Source organism: Lethenteron reissneri, chromosome 15, assembly GCF_015708825.2.
Source record: "Lethenteron reissneri isolate LAM-NWPU_2019-01 chromosome 15, ASM1570882v1, whole genome shotgun sequence".
NCBI classification, from domain to species: Eukaryota; Metazoa; Chordata; class Hyperoartia; order Petromyzontiformes; family Petromyzontidae; genus Lethenteron; species Lethenteron reissneri.
The window spans coordinates 4,351,500-4,371,161 of record NC_083793.1 but is presented as its reverse complement, the minus strand read 5'-3'; the positions used below and the strand labels follow the sequence as shown (position 1 = coordinate 4,371,161).

The 19,662-nt window shown below is 49.4% G+C and overlaps 2 protein-coding genes across 2 annotated transcripts in view; one reads left to right on the top strand and one right to left on the bottom strand.

Moving 5' to 3' along the window:
* Window positions 1-19,662, top strand: part of CFP (complement factor properdin) — a 261,228-nt gene that overhangs the window by 134,151 nt on the left and 107,415 nt on the right. The gene's annotated exons all lie outside the window — the stretch shown is intronic.
* The window catches only part of IL17RD (interleukin 17 receptor D), a 93,040-nt gene that overhangs the window by 33,950 nt on the left and 39,428 nt on the right, over window positions 1-19,662 (bottom strand). The window contains 2 exon segments of the mRNA XM_061551827.1: window positions 9,002-9,125; window positions 9,883-10,001. Coding sequence (XP_061407811.1) covers window positions 9,002-9,125; window positions 9,883-10,001 — 243 coding nt within the window.

Below are 19,662 nucleotides of genomic sequence, written 5' to 3'. Positions count from 1 at the left end.
AGTCAGAGGCAGCGAACTTGGAAGCTTCTGCGGATTTCTGCCGCTCTGCAAGTCGTCTCATTTTCTCTCTTTCCCCGTGCACCTCTCCCCCCACCCCCCTGCTAAGGCCCTGTTAGTGTGCGATTCGCGCGGGGCAGCGGCACACAAAAACGGCTCTCCCAAGCGAGACAGCCCCCAAATAAACCTCAGGAGACAATCCTCAAGAAAAGGTCCCGAGGCGTGGAGGCGCAGGGGTGTGGAGGAGGGATCTCTTCAGTCACGCACCACCACCCCTCGCAAACGACGCTTTGGGGAGCCCCGGCACTACCATGGCAAACCACTGCACCCCATGGGCGAACCACGGCCACATTATTGCAAACCACTGCACACCCATGTTACCATTGCACGCCATGGTAAACCATTGCACACCATGGCGAATCACTGGCACTCCATGGCTAACCACGGCCACTCCATGGTAAACCACGGGCACATTATTGCAAACCACTGTACATCATAGTAAACCACTGCACACAATGGTAAACCACTGCACACCATGGTAAACCACTGTACATCATGATAAACCACGGCAACTCCATGGCAAACCACGGGCACATCATGGAAAACCACGGCACACCATGGTAAACCACTGCACATTATGGTAAACCACTGCACATCATGCCTAACCACGGCAACTCCATGGTAAACCATGGGCACATTATTGCAAACCACAGTACATCATGGTAAACCACTGCACACTATGGTAAACCACTGCACACCATGCCTAACCACGGCAACTCCATGGTAAACCACGGGCACATTATTGCAAACCACTGTACATCATGGTAAACCACTGCACACCATGGCAAACCACTGTACATCATGGTGAACCACTGCACTCCATGGCTAACCACGGCAACTCCATGGCTAACCACGGCACATCACGGCGAACACCAGCACTCCCTGCCGAGCACACGTCACGGCCGCCCGTCCGGCTGACGGAACCGCACACAAGCCCTTGCGTCAATTCGTGGCGTTTGTGGCCACTTTAGGGGTGGTTAGCATCAACATACGCTCGTCTCGCTGAATGTCGCGTATTTGTAAAATAAATTATCGATTCCTAAAAATGCGTCGCGATTCTTAAATCGCCAATAAGGATTCGCGAAAATGGGTGTGGAATCACCGCAAGGGGGTGAACTTGGTCACGACGTGACATTTATTTCGGAGCACAAACACGACCGAGGGACATCAGATGCAAACTTCCCCCAGGTCTACCTTGCGAAAGCCGAGGCTAACCTCAATAGGTTCCCACGTGTTCGAGATAAAAAGACGTGGAACTGCAGCGACAATACAAGAGAAGCCTAAGCACGCATTCCCCCATGCGCCCGGCCGGGTGCCAACAACTTCGTGCGCGGTCTTGGGTGCAAAAAAAATATAAATAAAAAATGTTCCGGCTTTGCAGTTCGTTCGCCAACGTGTCCGTTATTGTCAAGGGTACCGGGGGTGCGACACACAATGGTCGGCCGGCTAAGAAAAACGCCACGGGGCCTTTTGGTGGGCAGTGAGCGTGCGGGGACAGCGTGAGCAATGTTCCCATAGAAAGGGTCACGGTTTAAAAAGAGAAAATCCTCAGACTTAAGAGCAGCAGGGTGTGCACACCAGTTAGTGGTCGGGCCCGTAAGCCGACAAAAATTTACAAGTCTGCGGGGGGAAATGATAGAAATTAGATGGAAATTAACCGACGCTGGCAAATGATTAAAAAAACCATTTTCTCAACACGACCAAGCAAAGCAGCCAAGACAACGGCGGGCAAAAATCGTCCCAAAAAATTAAGTCAAACGCAGAAATTATACCCGACAAATGAACGGTCAATTAAGTTCATGACAAATTAAATGTTACCGTCTGGCCAATTACTGTACACGACTGGCCTGTTCCCCACCAGAAGTGGAGTGAGAAAAATAATCGCAGGGGTTGCACCTCTACCGGTACGACCGGTAATGTTCACAGGTTACGGCGAAGAAGCGTTTATCGGGCAACAGATTATTTTTACTCTTACAAAACAGTGTGCTGCTGGCTGCAGAAGTCCAAGATTAAAAGTTCATACGCTCAGGTTTTTTCGGTAAAGTCACGTAAGTAAAAATAAAATGCAGTAATTTTAGCTGTGACGGTCCCACCTGATGACGGAGACTTGTGTTGCCTCCGAAACGTCGTGATGTTTATTATTTTATTTTATTTCCATTATTACTTTTATTAACTTTTATTTATTTTTTACCTACGTGACTTTACCGAAAAACCTGAGAGTATGAATCCGAAAGCTTCAAGTCTAGAATGAAAAGTTAAGCGTGCTTCTCCCTGTGCCGAATCTGCCGCTGCCCGTAAAGGACGGCTACCCAAAGGAAAATAAATGCAACACAATTAAAAAGGTTCTGGCCCTGGCAAGAAAAACACAAGTCAATCAACGGGTCATTCGAGTGGCCTTTAGAACTGCACGCAGAGAGAGCTTTCACCTCGGCTCAATGTGAATCTATTTCCACCAAACGGATGAAAAACACACACATGCAGTCTTGTATATTTGTAGCAGCCTCTATATAAATGTATTTGAAGTAAAAGAGATTTCTTAAAACTCGGCACGAGCGGAAGAAGGAGCCCAAAAACATTTCGAGTCGAACCATGCGAAAAATGTAAACCTACGTCCGTCTCAAACGAGCGCGGTGGGCATTCATAACCAACGTGTAATTGCGTTCTCGGACAGAAACACGGTTCAGCTGAAGTAGAGGCCCCACGGTAAGATTAACAGCCGAAATTTTGTGTATTTTTGCGGCATGGTAAAAATATACCACGAGTCAACTCACGCGCGCGCTCGCAATCAATCAGACTGGCGGAGGCATGCGAAGGTGCCCGGGGTAAGTTTTTTGCTGCGAACACGCAAACCTCCAGGTCACCGAATGAGATTCGTTACGAACGAATCATCAAAATAACATCTTAATTTATTAAAGCGAAGAAATAACAGAAAGGGTCGCTGCAGCGAACGAGGACGGTGGAGTGGGAGGGGTGATGTACGGTTTTGTGAGCGATGGAAAAATGTCTTTTGTTTACCGTACTCGGCCGGGGCAAAGTTTAAAACAACTGTCTCGAGCCGTGAGTGAAGAGAAAAAACGTTACGAGCGTGGCCTGCATCAGAGAAGATTAGTGGCTTCAGGAATGCAGTAATTTTAGACCTAAATTACGGGCAAACTGCTCCCAGAACCCTCGCTCAACTTAAAATGCCACGGTTCTTCTGCCCCACATTTTGCCCCTGCCTCCCTGGAACAATCCCCCTCCCCCCTCCCACCCCTGGAACAAAAAAATTATCTCAATCATTTTTTTTCTGCCGACCACAACGATGTTTGGCCAGCAGATGCCGAGATGTAAAAAATCTGAATGGGGGGGGGGGGGGGGAGGGGGGTTACATTAATAAACTAATATTTTGAGGAGCAACGTTTCACGGCCGAGCGGTGTGTACGGGTGGAGCGGTGGTTATCGCACTGTGTCACAACTCAAGGAACCCCCAAGGGGGGTTTGATTCCACGCCATGGATAACGTTAGCGGCTCGGTCAACGTAGCCTTCAAATGAGTGCCTGATGTGGCCCGTTACACACTCCAGCGCTGGGTGGGAAGACAAAATGTGGTCAGGAATGGTGCTGGATGACCACCCCATTCCTCCCTGGTGTGTGACATGCAGGCTGGTAATAGGTGCTCACGAACAGCACTTTCCCCTACGGTGCAGCGAAAAGCTAAACAGAGACCTTACTGTTTGTGTTTCGTGTGCGCAAGCCTTCTTGCCGCAAGCGAGTGCATGTGTGTGTTTGAAATGTCAAAACGCATTGGAGTGAGTGAATTCAATTTCCTTGTTTGTGTGTGTGTGTGTGCAGTTGTTTAAAGAGCGGTCAAAGCACTCGTATATACACACGAGTTGTGCACATTTAGGCATTTTATACGAGATACAAAATACAATAACAGTATAACAGCGTAAAATGCTAATTATGACGAGACAAGCCACGACTCAAAGTTCAAGGCTGAGCGGGCAATGTCAGCGGAAAGCGTGTTATGACCTCTTACATAAATCGGCACGAGTTAACATATTTTTCTCATTAGCAGAAAAGAAAACAAACCCATAACACATTCGTCGATTACACTTCCTTAAAAATAAAAAAAACATAAAATCGTACATGTGCTCTGAAGAGCCATTGGCAGAAATATCGCCAATTACAGATTGTTTTTTGTCCTTGTAAGGGCCACACACACGGTGTTATTCACGAAGCGTGGCGAGGCGCTTTCTGTTTCGTGTGCTTGCGCATCGCTGCGAACGCAGCGGCAGCAGAGTCGCCAAACGGTGATGTTTTCTCATCAGCCACGCTTCGAATTTGCACCGTTGTTCTTGTTAGATGCTCGATTTTATTTGTGCTTATGTATCACAAAAGATGCAATGTTAACCAACGTGGGTTCATATTCTTAGGTTTTTTCGGTAAAGTCACGTAGGTAAATTTTTTTTTAAATTATTTAAAGTAAAATAAAATACAAATAAAATAAAAATCACAGCACGCTTGCTGTATCAGCAAGCGTGCTGTGATGGTTCCACCTGAAGACGGAAGCTTGTGTTGCCTCCGAAACGTCGTGATTTTTATTTTATTTTTTATTTTATTTTACTTTAATTAATTTAAATTTTAAAAATTTTTTTACCTACGTCACTTTACCGAAAAAAACCTAAGAATATGAATCCTTGCAGTCACGAAAGCTTCAAATCTAGAACCAACGTGGGATTGAGTATTAGATGTGTTAAGGGGGGGGGGGGGGGAGGTCACGAATTATGTGGTGGTTAACTTGAACTCTTAATAAGACGAAAAAACGTGAAATCTTAAATTCACAATCGATGAAAAAAAAGGTATTATTAAGTTAGTGCCACTTTTTGCACAACTATTGCGTGCGTTTTTTTAAAAGTCAAGATATTAATATTTGTCTAACCGACTTAACAACTTGTTTATCCATAGATGAGCGTGCGTCTCAAGCAAAGTTGCACACAGAATGGCTGCTACACGTGACTAACACGAGTTATGCAAACGCTCCCCTCTTTATATCAAGCAGCAAAAATACAATAGACATACGTAACAAACAAAAAACTTTAATAGTTTCTTCTTCTTTATTATTATATTTCTTCTGCACAGAACGAACACTGCTGCCACGACTTTTGGGACTCCCACATGTGGCTGGGTTCTAACAAAAGCCAAAAGATATCAAACAAAAGCCCCCGGGGTGCACTCCCCCCCTCCTCCTCACCCACTCATCCATGACCCCCTTTTATACGATTGTTGGTGGTCCCGGCCTCTCTCACGCACGGCCAAAACCCAGGCCCCCTCCTGCCCCCCCCCCCCTTCCTTAAGATCAGAGTTACGAGTCGAGCGGAGAGAGAGAGAGATGCTATCGTGTTTCTGCATTCAAGACGTTACGGGTTTCTCAGCCTATAGCCAGCAGCAGCAGCACAGGGTCCAGGTGGCATCTGCACGGAGGGGCGAGGCAGTGTGGCTTCGCGTGGTGTTTAGCTACACGCCTGGCCGGACACGCGACTCGCTACCCTCCCGAGACGCTGCACTGCTCCGCGTGTGGATTCGGGGATTGTTCGGTGGGGAGATCGGAAGGTTGCGAGGAGTTCGAATCTTGTCTCAAGGGGGCGGTGGGGGTGGGGGGAGGTTGACACGGCCCATCGTCACACTTTGGGGGGGGGCGGGGGGCGATAAAAGGAGTACTAAACTTTGTGGGGAAGTCAAGAGTGGTTGGTCCTATGGGTAGACTTACCCGCTACCATAGGAATGTGGAATTTCCATCACTGGCTCAGAGTGATACACGGGAGGTGAGCGCTGTATTGATGGAGATCGCTGTGACTTGTCAACCAAAGTTCACCGATACGACTAACGAGGCCTTTGGTGCTATGAAGCCGTGCAAGGTGGGATGGTCAACACGTGTTTGTTTTTTTACATTATGAATGCATTATTATAGTGGAAGCTGGATATAAGCACACGTCTCAGGATGCAAGGCCGGCTGTGCTTATATCCCAAGTAGTGTGCTTGTGTTAGAGACACCCTTCACCTTCTACACAACCAGTGCGATATTGCGATGATGTTGCTCATACCTGAACTGTGCTTATAAAAGGTGAGCTTATATCCAGATTCCACTGAAATTATTATTCCTATCGGTATGTCTGAGTTTTGCTCAATACTTCACTTTTAAAAACACAGCTAGTGCCAAAGCACTCCTCTGGGTCATTCTGCCAAAGTAGGACCGCTCATGCAAAATGAGTCTTGAAAGTATGAGAGAATATCTTTGGTAAACAAACACGTCATTGCAGAGGAACCGTAACTTAGACGTAACCATAACAGTTACGTAAGAGAAATGTCTGCTGCAAACATTATCTGGGCAATTCCGTGGGGAAAGATTTGCTGTCCACGTAAGCCAATGAGTTAGAATTTTTTTAAAACTCTCTCAACAGAGACACGCGTCTGGTCTCAATGGCTCTTCGTCGTCTTCGCCGTGATTGATGCCCTGCTAGAGGGAGGCTGCACCAAGCCATCGCCCGTCTCTCGAGGGGGGTATCTCGATACCGCAATCCATCGATCCATCCATCCATCATCTGCATACGTCCTTGCTCCATCTCCCCCCCAGAGGTGGTCCTCTGGGGAGCGTTTTCCTTCCTGGTGATTATAAACTATTTTACCAGGTAAAGGTCACTGAACTATGTGGCTCTTTTTCAGAAGCGATCTGGCCACAAATGATAGCTCAACGAAGTGGCTTATCGCGTGGAAATTGATAGCAGCCAAATACTCTAAATGCATGTTTCTAAATGTGGAGGGGGAAATCGGAAGACCGGTATAAAAACCCACGCGAACACAGGGATGACATGCAAACTCCTATATACAGGTGTCATGGTCGGGACCGAACCCACGACCTCCTGTATAGCAGGCGAGGTAGTTAACATCTCACACCACTGTGGCGACCCTATCTAATGACCCCTTAACTCCTCCTCCTGCTGCACCACCTCGCCTGCGATCTGGCTGTAACAACAAAAACCAAAGCTCAGCCGTTATCCGTGCGCCACGCACCATTATCCACGTCGACGCACCTCCTCGCAAAATTTACCAACGCGGCTCTCTTTGCCCCCCCTCCCCCCCCTCCCCCAACGTCTCCAGGCATCAAACGTCGCGGCAGTCAGATCGACCGCGGCCGAGCCGGCGAGTGGAGCGCACCGAGAGAGGGCTCGGCATTCAGGGGGCTCTGACAATGTGAGTGGGGGGGGGGGGCAAGGGGCCCTGAGAATGGGGGGGTCCTGACAATGTGAGGGGGGGGGCCTGAGAATTGGGGGGGGGGGGTCCTGACAATGGGAGGGGGCCCCTGACAATGGGGGGGGGCTGATAATGGGGGTGGGGGGGCCCAGAGAACGCGACATGCGCTCAACAGGGTGGAAAGGGAGCAAGGGTTCAAAGGCATCACAAACAACCCCTGCTCTGCACCCAATTAGGATCGCGGCCAGCCAGCGATTGAGGATGGCAAACAAAGGCCGCGTTATTGCGCGTCGGCCCTGCCGCTGCGTGCATTAAATCGCCCCCCACCCACCCCCCACCCCCCTGTCGCTTCCCATTTGATGCGTCATGAAAAGAGCTGCCCCGTCGCCCCGTCCGCCCGCCCCATTACATCGGGGCCACATGTCCCCAACCTGCCCCCCCCCCCCACCCGCACCCTTCACCCACCCCCACCCGGCGGGTCCCCACTAAGCCCAGCTGCACCACCGTTCAACCTGGGGGGGGGGGGAGGTGGTGGGTGAGAACTCGCCAAGAGCTGTGGCGGTACGAGTTGGGTTGTAGCTCTGCAATGTGCAGGAGGTGCGGCGTGTCGAGAAGGTCCAGGCACCGTGCTACAATGAGGGACAGGGACAGCACCCCACCACCCCCCCACCCCTCCCCCCCCATTTCATTCCTAGCCCCAGGGGGACCCGATGCCTCCTGCCACGCTACGCCGTTGGAGGGTGACCTGGGTCCAAAGGCGCCGCGTTTAGCGCGAGCGCAAACTGGACTTGTTCGCTGCACCTCTGCGGAGACGCGGGAGCCGTGCCGCCCGACTGGGGCTATCGCCGTTAACCAGGGCGAAGCGGGAGCCGCGTAGAAACCATCAGAAGCCAAAGGAGAATCAACGGAACCACCACCCAATCCCAAGACCCAAGGAGGCCACTGAAGACCATGAGATTCCAGCAATTTCCATCAGAGGCTCCACAAAAAAAACCGGAGCCCCCCCCCCCCCCGCCCCATCGCACACCCATAGGGACAAACAGAGGTGACACGGGATCCACATGATGGAATAATTTAGTGACTATACTCTTAGGTTTTTATCGGTAAAGTCACGTAGGTAAAAAGGCACAGCTGTGCCTTTTTTTTTTTACACCTGATGAAGGAAGCTTGTGTTGCCTCCGAAACGTCGTGATTTAATTGATTTATTGTCATTTATTATTTTTTTACCTACGTGACTTTACCGAAAAAAACCTAAGAGTATGAATCTTTGCAGTCACGAAAGCTTAAAATCTAGAATTAATTTAGTGACTATTCGAACCTTCCTGCGGCCACACTGACCAACCACGCATTTCATAACGGTACTTCTTGCATTTGTCGGTTTCAAAATGCGGATTATAAAGGAAAAAAAAAATCTGAATAGGAACTGAGCACACGAACCAGAGTGACTCGCGTGTGTACAGAACGTTAAAGCATTTTGAGCACCTCGTATTAGCAAGGTCGGCTATGTATGGTGCGAAAGAAGTTCAATATAGATACATGTTGGCTATGAGTGGGAATTGTATTCGAGTCACCGGGTTCGTAGCCCGATGCGCCAACCTGCTGCAGTCGTGCTCCCCGCAATCACTGACTCGCTTGCCTCTCTCACGCTCTCTCACGCTCTCTCACGCTCTCTCACGCGCTCTCACGCTCGCTCAGAAGCAGAGGCTGGAACTCACAGCGGGCGGTGAACTCCACCGCGGCGAACTCGCGCTCGCCGCTCGCAGGGAACGGCACCGGGTCCACCGTGATGTAGTAGTCGGCTCCAAACTGCAGGTAGTCGAAGCCGTCGTAAACGAACTCCTGCGGAGAACACAGCGGAAACGATTTTTAACTACCGACTATTTTTTTCACCAGGTAAGGCCCACACTGAGCTATGTATAGCTCTTTTTTAGAAGCGACCTAGCCACGATCGATAGCTCAACAAAGTGGCTCATCATGTGGAAATTTAAAGCAGCCAAATTACTCTAAACGCATGTCGATTCTAAATGTGAAGGGGAAAAAACGGAAGACTCGGAGAAAAGTCCAGCCACGGGAAGAGAGACATGCAAACTCCAAATATGAGGGTCGCGGTCGGGATCGAACCCACGATGTCCTGTATACCAGGCGAGGTAGTTAACATCTTGCCACCATGGCACCCTCCCCCCCCCCTTCAGAGGCCTTCATCCAGCAGTGGACCGACACAAGTTTCTAAATTGTTGTTGTTATTATTACTACAAGTTAATGGGGAGGGGGGGGAGCTTATCAGAATGTGGTAGCCAATGAATGGAACGTATTGGGAGGGGGGGGGGGGCTAAAAGAGGTGTACGTAGACGTCGACGTGGACGTGTTTGTGTGCAAGCCCCTGTTGGTGCACATGATGACGTATTGGAGGGGGGGGGGGCTAAAAGAGAGGATGAGGAGTACGTGTACGTGGACCTGTTAGTGCACAAGCACCTGTTGGTGCACATGATAGAAGAGAACGAAAATGCCCATGTTGTTTTTACCAGTGTTGGCTGACAATCAAATACGAAAAAGGAGAGTACTGTTAAACGCTGGGGATGTTAACCCGCAATCCAACCTTGTCAACGTCGGCAGCGGTGAGCGGATTGTCCAGCAGGATCTGCTCGCACTTGGAGTAGCCAAAGTCCCCGCGTAGGCCCTGGAGGTTCACCTGGTACCCACGCAGAGCCTCAACACCTGGACCACGCGCACAGACACACACACGCAGACACACACACACGTCACGCGTCACGCTCCGCCAACTATCACGCGTCAACGTCTCCACAACCACCGAGAAGCAAACCGCTCCGGTTCATGAATGTGGAAAATTAAAAACTCAACTTTTTATTTTAGCAGGTAAGGCCCACTAAGCTATATAGCTCGTTTTCGGAAGCGACCTGGCCACAAATAATAGCTCAACGAAGTGGCTTGTCATGTGGAAATTAATAGCACCACGGCGGCGAGATGTTAACTACCTCGCCCGATATGCAGAAAGTCGTGGGTTCGATCCCGACCCTGACATCTGAATACATGGAGTTTGCATGTCCTCCCAGTGGTCGCAAGGATTTTTCTTTGGGTCTTCCGGTTTTTCCCTCCACCTTTAGAAACACGTGTTTAGACTAGTAGTAGGTTTTTACCCTTTAAACTGGTACAAAACTGACACCTTTATACAAGGCATCATGTTTGCAATAACCACAACACAAGCAGTCAAAATGCAGGTTGCGTCATCTGGTCCAACACCAACACTAGGCTCTAAGGAAAGCTGTCTCGGGTGTGGATCAATCAACTTCAACGACAGTGCATATCATTACCATTATCAGAGTTGTTTCTTTTTGTTTGCATTTTGACTGCTTGTGTTGTGGTTATTGCAAACATGATGCCTTGTATAAAGGTGTCAGTTTTGTACCAGTTTAAAGGGTAAAAACCTATCACTATATTTTGCCACTGGTAAAGGAGGTCTCATAACGTGTTTAGACTATTAAGCTGCTAGAATTTTCCACACGATGAGCCACTTTGTTGAGCTATCGATTGTGGCCACGTCAACGTCTCAACAAGGGCTATATAGATCAGTGGGATTTACCTGGTAAAATAAATAGGAACATTATTTAAAGTAGCTATGAGATTGTGGCGCGAGAGTGGAAGTGTTAACGTCCTGCAGACTTGAGAGTTCACAGACCGAGTGGTGATTTATAAGAATCTGTGTAAAAATATTAAGTAATTCGTTGCCCTTTATTTTGGAGGGGGCAGGGCACGAATCTTATAAACAAGGAAGAAAAACCGTGCATACCCATGGATTCTGTAATGCTTTCCAGCGCCCATTTAACCTCGTAAGTAGAGCATTTAATTCCTCAAAAAAGACATCGACACGTGATCACATCACCAGGAGCGGCGGCGCACGCGTGTCGTGTGGACTCATCACGTTGGCCGAGAAGCTTTACCTATTTGTCACTGGGTTTTTATTGATTTGCCCTTTGATCAATTTGCCCGATTTTGTCTGGGCCAATTCCATCATAGCACCGCAACGCAACGCCGTACCAACGGATCATTTACGCTGGGGTCACACGTTTACGAGAATTATCGTGACCCAATGTTCCAGACGACAGATAGACGGACGGGCACAGCGAGCGCATTGACCCTTTCAACCAGAGATGGATAGTGCGAGCACTTCACGGAGCACCTGCTTGGGACAAAGTCACAGGGGCTCCCAACCCGCCCCTCAGCGTTTGCATCCCGAGCGCAGTGCATCGTCCAGGCAGTGAAAGAGTTCCTTTGTTAACATCGAGGCGGTAAGCGAGACGCACACGGAGCAGGCCTCTATCCCCCTTATCCGGGGGCCGAGAACGCGGCAGAAAGAAACACATCTGCCTCGGTGACTGTTTGCTTGGGTGGCTCAGGAAGCCGGAGGTGGGGGGGGGGGGAGGTGGGCGTTCGTGAAGAACCAAAACACCGTTCAAAACAAATTTGTCTCCCGAAACACAAAAGAAAAACAGCAAACAGGACGTAACGCGCGGGCACAGCGGCGGCGGTGAGGGTCACAAGGCGGCCGAGCCTTAAACCTGATCCGGAATGGGAGAGGGGTGGTTGGGAGAGGGGAGGTGGGGAGAGGTGATCAGGGGGGGGTGGGGGGAAGAGGTGATGGGGTGGAGGGGGGGGGAGAGGTGATGGGAAGGATGGGGGGAGAGGTGATCAGGGTGGGAGGATGGGGGGAGAGGTGATGGGGGGGAGGTGGGGAGAGGTGGGGAGGGGTGATCAGAGTGGGAGGAAGGTGGGGAGAAGTGATCGGGGAGGTGGGGGGGGATGTGGGGAGAGGTGATGGGGGGGAGGTGGGGAGGGGTGATCAGGGTGTGGGGGGGTGATCAGGGTGTGGGGGGGGGGTGATCAGGGTGGGGGGGGGGTGATCAGGGTGTGGGGGGGGGGGTGATCAGGGTGGGGGAGAGGTTCGATCCCTGGAAGTGACTCCTTCACACGTGAGCTGGAGCTGCAGCTTCAGCAGCTCCGCTAGCGGAGGCTCCGCATCCATTTACTGAACAAACACAGGGGCGTCTTCCACTGCTATGCAAACCCACGTACGGTTGTCACACACAGACATACAAAGATCCCCCGTATAGCCTGAACAGTCTCGTGGGACAAGTGCTGTTAGCGAGTAACACCGAAGAAGGCCGGCACGGCACCTCGTGTGCCGGGTGGGTTAAGAAGAGATGAAACCTTATATTGAAGACATTTTTCAGTTACTCTTTCTCAAGAGTGTGCGACACTTGTGTTTGTGAATGCAAGCTTTCATCTTTGAGCAGAACACCGAGTTTGGCATTGGTTGTCAGCAGTGATAACACCACTGTCGGGCAAGAACCCTTCAACTCTTTTGATGAACGTGACCCGCTTGTGTATCCGAATAAAAGCTGTGTAACTTATACTTGACTTTGGCACTGGTTGTGATGAGAGAAGAGTTCGACGGCAATGGCACAATCTTGACATTAGCCGGAGGGAGGAGTAGGGGAAGTGGAGGGTGAAATAGACATTGTTTATATATTAAAAACCACACACACCACACATACCACACACGAACGTACGGACGGACGCCGGGGGACCGTCCAGCTGAAGAGGGTTAAGAGAGCCTGGCGCACGCGGTGAGATCTTCTCGCAAAGCACACACCGCTGCCAACACCACCCCAGGCCAGAGTAAGCAAGGGGGAACATGACTTCTCCGCGCAGCTGAGAGCATCGCGACTGACATGACCGCTCAAAAAAAACACGGGGGGGAGAAAAAACTCGCGCGCTCCCGCACGCACGCACGCGGGCGGGCACGCAGCGAGTCGAGACGCAGGAGACGCGCATCGGCGGTCGCGTGCGACGTACGTTCCCATTCAAAAGGTCCGGCGAGCTGCGGGGCCCCCAGGGGGGGGGGCATCGACTCCGCCACCGGTCGCCCCGAGGGGCTCGCAGAGTCGAGCCGGGGGGCGAGCCGTCAGCGCGCACTCCGACGCGTGCCCTCCCGTGCGTCACGATCGGAGGGACGGAGAGGCGACGGCGGTGGCGTGTGGGGGCTAAGGGCCGGCTGGCAGCAGCGGTGTAGGGACTTCCACCCACCTCCCCCCGTCAACAATAAGGAGGAAGAGGAACAGCAGCAGCAGTAGCACGAGGAGGAGAAGAGAGGGTTAAGTAAATGTCGCGCCTGGCTGCGAGTGTTTGATGCCGCGGAAGGCCGGCCGTGGCAAGTGCTCGCGAGGCAATTAAAGCATTAACGCCCCACCGCCGCCGCACACAGCACAAGCGGAGAGCGCTCTCGCCGGCTGACACCGCCGTGGCAGATTGCGAGGGCTCGCTGGATCCAATTCGGCAGCGGGCATTGCAAGTTGAGCTGCCTGCTGCTGCTGCTGCACCAGTGAGCTGCCAGCTGTAAAGTGGATGCACGTGTGCAAGCAGTACATGGGTATAGACTGTGGATTTCGTTTTGTGTGTTTGTTCTTGTTTATGTGCGTGTGTGTGTGCGCATGTATGTGTTTGCATGGGGAACGGTAGTGTAGCGGTTAGCGCGCCGCGCTACAAACCCAGGCACCCGAGTTCGATTCCCGCTCGTGGCCAACGCCAGTGACGATTATCTGAACCGGTCCCGGGCCTCCCCGAGGTCGACTCAGCCTCAATAGAGTACCTGTTGCGGTGTGTAAATGTCGCCACAAGGGAAACAAAGGCGGCCGGGCGTGGTTCTGGCCACCCACCCGCTCGTGTGCCGTGCCGGCCTTCGTAGGTGCTAGCTAACAGCACTTGCCCCAACAGTCGGTCAAAGGCTATACGGGGATCTTTGTCTTTGTATGTGTTTGCAGTACATGCACATGGCCCCGTGCGGCCGAGTCTGTGCACGTGTGTGCCGAGGATGCATGGCAACGACATCGCAAACAGCAGGGTCACACCGAGGTTCCCCTGCCACAGTTGCCCCGCTAATTTGACAGCAAACGCCGAACCCCGCGGCAGGCTCCCCTCTCTCATCTGCAGCTTCAAGTGAAATCACCGAAGATGGTGAACGTTGCTCAACCCGAGCTCGCCCACCGTTAGATCAGTTTCAAACTACCCCCCCACCCCAGCCCACTCAGACCCCGTGCAAAAAAAGAAACCTCACAAAAATTGCACATTTACTCGAATTAATATCGTCCGCGGACCGACTCGCCAAGCCAACAGAAAGGCAAAAGTGTAGTTAAGGTGAAACATATTATTAAAGAAATCAAGGATTTCTACTGATTTTTAGCGTTTAATTTTCTGCACATGCTACTGCTGTTACTGCGCTGGACCCACCTGCATCAGAATCCGAATCAGAAACTTTAGACTTTAGACTGGAGACTTTCGACTGGAGGAACCCAATGAGCTCTTTTTTTTCACTCCCCACCCCCCCACAGATGTCTACTCTGGGGGCGAGCGGGTCCAGTGTTGCGCTGCTCACAGCGCCAATCCTGCGCGGGTGCTCGCGGAGCGGGGTCCAGACACCAAGTGAGGATGAACACTGAGCGAGCGGGGGGGGGGGCCGCTTTCACAGATCGCGAGCGCTCTCCACGCCGCCGCGATCCGCTATAACCGCCGTCCGCCAAAACGGCGCTCGGTAAGGGAGCGGCGGTCGCTGTGGGGGGGCGACTTTGGGGTGAGATCGCGTAAATGTAAAATGTGAAACCACCTCCACCCGACGCGGCCAATTAGTGAGGATTGTCACGTGTTCAATTAATAATTATTATTTACATTTATTTGTATAGCTCCTTTCATTAATGTCTCAAGGCGCAAAAGGATAAACGCGCAACTTACGTAGGCGTTTTGGCCTGATGTTAAAGTATCCTGCCTGTGATGTTAAGCCGATTCTGTTGATCCAATTCGTGTGTTATGGGCAACCACTGTTTTGTTATTGATGTTCACTGCCGGGACAATTATATATATATTTTTAAACACTTGTCATTTATCTGACGGCAACAAGAGGAATTTGCAAAAGAACACACGAATCACACATTATCTGCGTTGCACTCTTAAAAGTAGCTCTGTAATTACGCGCGCACCAATTGATGAATCGTCACCCCGCAACCTCTGCAGTAATTGCTCTTTTTAATTTCCCAAACGCAGTGTGGGTTCTTAATTGGTCTTGAGATAATTCCGTGGTGGTAAATTTCAAGGTAATAGATTTCCTTTTCTGCAAAATGCCTCTGCCTGGAAGTCTGAGACAATTATCTTGCGGTGTTTACGGAAACAGGCTCCTCTTGAACAAGCAGCTTTAGCACGCCCCAAACAATCCATAACCTTCCCACCGACAATTCGCCACATATATATGTGTGTGTGTGGAACAAATTAAACAATGCCCTTGTTTTTTTCTGCCTCTCAACAAAGCTAATTTGCAGCCTTCAGCTATGAAATTCTGAGTAGAGGCCCCTGCAGTTATGAAAAGGTTATCACGACAAAATTGGCCCTCTAGGGAGCCTGTCATTTTGTCCCATTAAGGTGCTCGGAGTGTGGCTCCCTGAGCCTCTGGAATGTCCGTCGCAAACTAAGCCACATGTGTTGCCTTCGGTCAAGGGAATGCTCATCAAGACGACTTTCCCCGCTTGCTCCTGCCCACTATGGTAGACTGCCATGACACACTTGACCCCGCTGTTGATGTTCAGCTTAGCGTTTGATATATATAGAGCATCGTCGTTTGAGAAAATTTGCTTCTCACGATCGCCGAGGACACACGGACGAGCTGCAAGGAAGCAGGTCGGGCGGGGGGAGAGGGTGCTATCAACAAGTGCCCAAGCTCTGCAGTCCCCCGATATATGCAGATGTTTTCAGCCAATTCACGAGTGTTTAACTAACATTTTGGCCTCCAGTGACTGCAGGGGTCACGTGAAACCATTACATGCAACATATACAAGTGGAGAGATTCTTGCAAGTGCAATTGTATGGCACGTTGTGAGCTTGAGAACGAATATTCGTTAATGAACGCACAGGGTTGCAGCTTAATTCTACAATCACACTCGTTTACAATACTGTGGCCTTAAAAGGAAATATATTTACAGGATTTCCTCGCCATTCGTGAACTTTGGCTATCCACGAATCGCATCTGGAACTCTACACGACTGCTGCATCGAGCGAGAGAGAGAGAGAGCGAGGAAGAACGTGATGAGATAAAGAGATGAGAGATACAGCGATGAGAGAGAAAGCGATGAAAGAGAAAGCGATGAGAGAGCAGGTGATGAGCGATAAAGTGACGAGAGGGAAAGTGATGTGTTATTATGATAATGTTCCCGTATATTTCGATTTAAAGCTTTCGTGACTGCAGGGATTCATCTTCTTGGTTCTTTCGGTAAAGTCACGTAGAAGGGAAGTAATAAAATAATAAAAATAATAAAATGATTCTCACGACGTTTCGGCCACAACGCAAGCAGCCGTCCTCAGGTGTGGCCGAAACGTCGTGAGAATTATTTTATTATGTTTTATTTTTATTATTTTATTACTTCCCTTCTACGTGACTTTACCGAAAGAACCAAGAAGATGTTCCCGTATTTCATGGCTTATTTGCGTATTCATTTAAGGTCATTTGCTACTGATGAGCATCTCTGGGAACGTCCCGCTCCTCAATGACTGCAGTAGGTTACATTTCGGGAAATGGCCCTCCCTCACGTGCCACGATGGGGCCCCCCTTCTTTCGCCCAAAACCTCTCCTCTCTTCTATATTTTCCCTTTCAAGGCCACAGAGTTACTGATGAATGCCTCCAGTTTTTTGTCGTTTGTTTTGTTACGTGTGCTTGCGCAATCACTTGCCAAGGCAAGCGTCACCAAGTAACTTGCTCAGTATTTTTTTATATGCACCGCTTCACGAGAACAATGTACACTGTGGTGCTTTAACTAAGAGCGATGCCGCAATGAGGGCAGATTTACAGGGCACACCGACCGAACCTATAATGCCACCGATGCCGCAAATGATACGTTTATTTCTAACATCGGCCTACACGTTTGCTTGACGTTAATATCAGTTACACTGAAACTGCATCGCAATCGGAAGTTAAGAAATAAAATGTGGTTTCTGTCACAACGAAAATCCCACCACGTAAAATGCTACGACCAGCACCAAAACCCCACCATAATTCAGATCTCACACAGCCACAACAGAGCAAATTAAAATGCCAGGAAGCCCGACTGCGTTTACCGGAGTTAAATATTAAACCGCACAAACAGACTGCCCTTAACGGGATGACAGAGGGGCAAGTGTTAGGACCGTGGCTTTATAGCCGTAGATGAGGGCAAGCCATCTCCACATCGGGGCGGTTCTTTGCTGCCCGCCGTTGGTTTTGTCTTGACGTGCAAAACGCTGACCCGCTGAAGCTCGGCAAGTTTGTTTCGGGTGAAGACCACCGAGTTAAGAATCTCTTTTTTTTTTAAATGGCGACCCAACCAACACGATTGAGCACGTTACATGGGGAAGAGGCGGCTTACAGGAGGGGGGCTGCATAGAAAATAGGCAGGAAATTATTGGAAACCATCACGCAAACTCCCGGCCGTCCTCGGCTAGCAGCTAGCCATCGAACAGTGATCGCATTGCGGGAGAATTAGTCAAGGCCAGAAGTAAGGGGGGAACGAATGTTCACATTGGCGAGCCGTCGAACAAAGACGGTCACCGGCATCACGCACCTTTAGACGCGCTTCTGTGGCCGTCTGGAACGCTCTTCCTTCCGATATTAGGAAGCCACTGGAGCTGTGCACTTTTAAACCAAGATTGAAAACGAATTTTTTTAGAACTGATTTGTGTTTCGTTTGTTGTCCAACCCCCACATCTTCAATTAGCACGGTTGGCTACGTACGGCATGAAAGAAGTTCAACATATATACATACATAATAAATAATAGTAAATTAAGCGTTAACCTGACATCATTGTCCTAAAGCCCACTGTATAAAAAAATTATAGCCAGTCTGACCAGACATCAAACATTGCGGATGTACTCCCACCTAGTTTTTTTTTTCTTCCCGGGGTTTGTCAGGAACTGCGAATTACTCCTTAAGTCACTGAAGAACACCGCACGGCACATGGGGCGAAACATCGGACGTCGTGCCGGATAGCAACGTGGGGTCCAACCTAACAGACCACCTAACACACACACGTGTTCACCACAGCTCGTTTACTTTCTAATTCAATAGGGATGAAACTGAAATTCAATATGAATTAAACTGAAATTCAATAGGAATGAAAGTGAATTTCAATAAGAATGAAACTGAAATCGAAATAAATGAAACTGAAATTCAATATGAATGAAAGTGAATTTCAATATGAATGAAAGTGAATTTCAATAGGAATAAAATTGAAATTCAATAGGAATGAAACTGAAATCGAAATAAATGAAACTAAAATTCAATAGGAATGAAACTACAATTAAATCGGAATGAAATTGAAAGTGCCATCTTCTACAACATGAAAACTGGCACTTCGGACGACTGCACTTTGATTTGCATCAAGAGGAAACGGCCTGAATGTGCAAGCCAGGCAATTTTCTGGATTTGAGACAGTGGAAGGAATTCTGCCCAAATAAAAATGTGATGAAGTGAACATGAATTTCAGTGTAAATTTGTCGCACACAAATCCCCAGATGACCAACAATGTATTTGTCGGTCATATTTGTCTTAAGAGCAGCATTATTCAAATTGTGTTCTCATAATTATAGAAAAACTAATGTCTTAGAAGTAACACTGGGAGATCTGTATCAACAATACCATTCTTCCGCCTCATTTGAAACAACAAGAGTCAAACTTACTTTATTACGAGTCCTATTATTAAAATTAATTAAAAAACAAATAAACAAAGCATACTCTTTGGTTCTTTCGCCAAAGTCACGTAGGTAGAAATAAAATAAACAAATCGTTTCATACGGAAAAAAAAATCAAAGCCCCATCCTAGAAAGCCAAAAGTATAGCAGACTTGTTCTTTAACTTGATGTGGGAGCGCAAGGCAACTCATCACTGCCACGGTTGACTATGTACGGTGCGAAAAAAAGTTCACACATATGTATGTTGGCTAAAGGCCACAACGTTTGTGACCGCCTGACTGCGTCGATTCCCCAGTGCCTGTCCCACAAATGCGTGTCTCAAACCATTCATTTGTTCTGGCCTAACCTCCGAAGTGATTTAATCCGTAATGGAGATGCATGTCTAATGAGACGCACGCAAGTACACCACGCCAACACAAGACAAAGACCCCCGCCCCCCCCCCCCCCCGTATAGCCCAAATAGTCTTTTGGGGAAAGTGCTGTTCGCAAGGACCTATGAAGGCCGGCACGGTACACGAGAGGGTGGGTGGCTAACATCGCACCCGAGTGCCGATGTTTACACACCACACTATGTAGTCATTTGTCTAACTAGGAAAGGG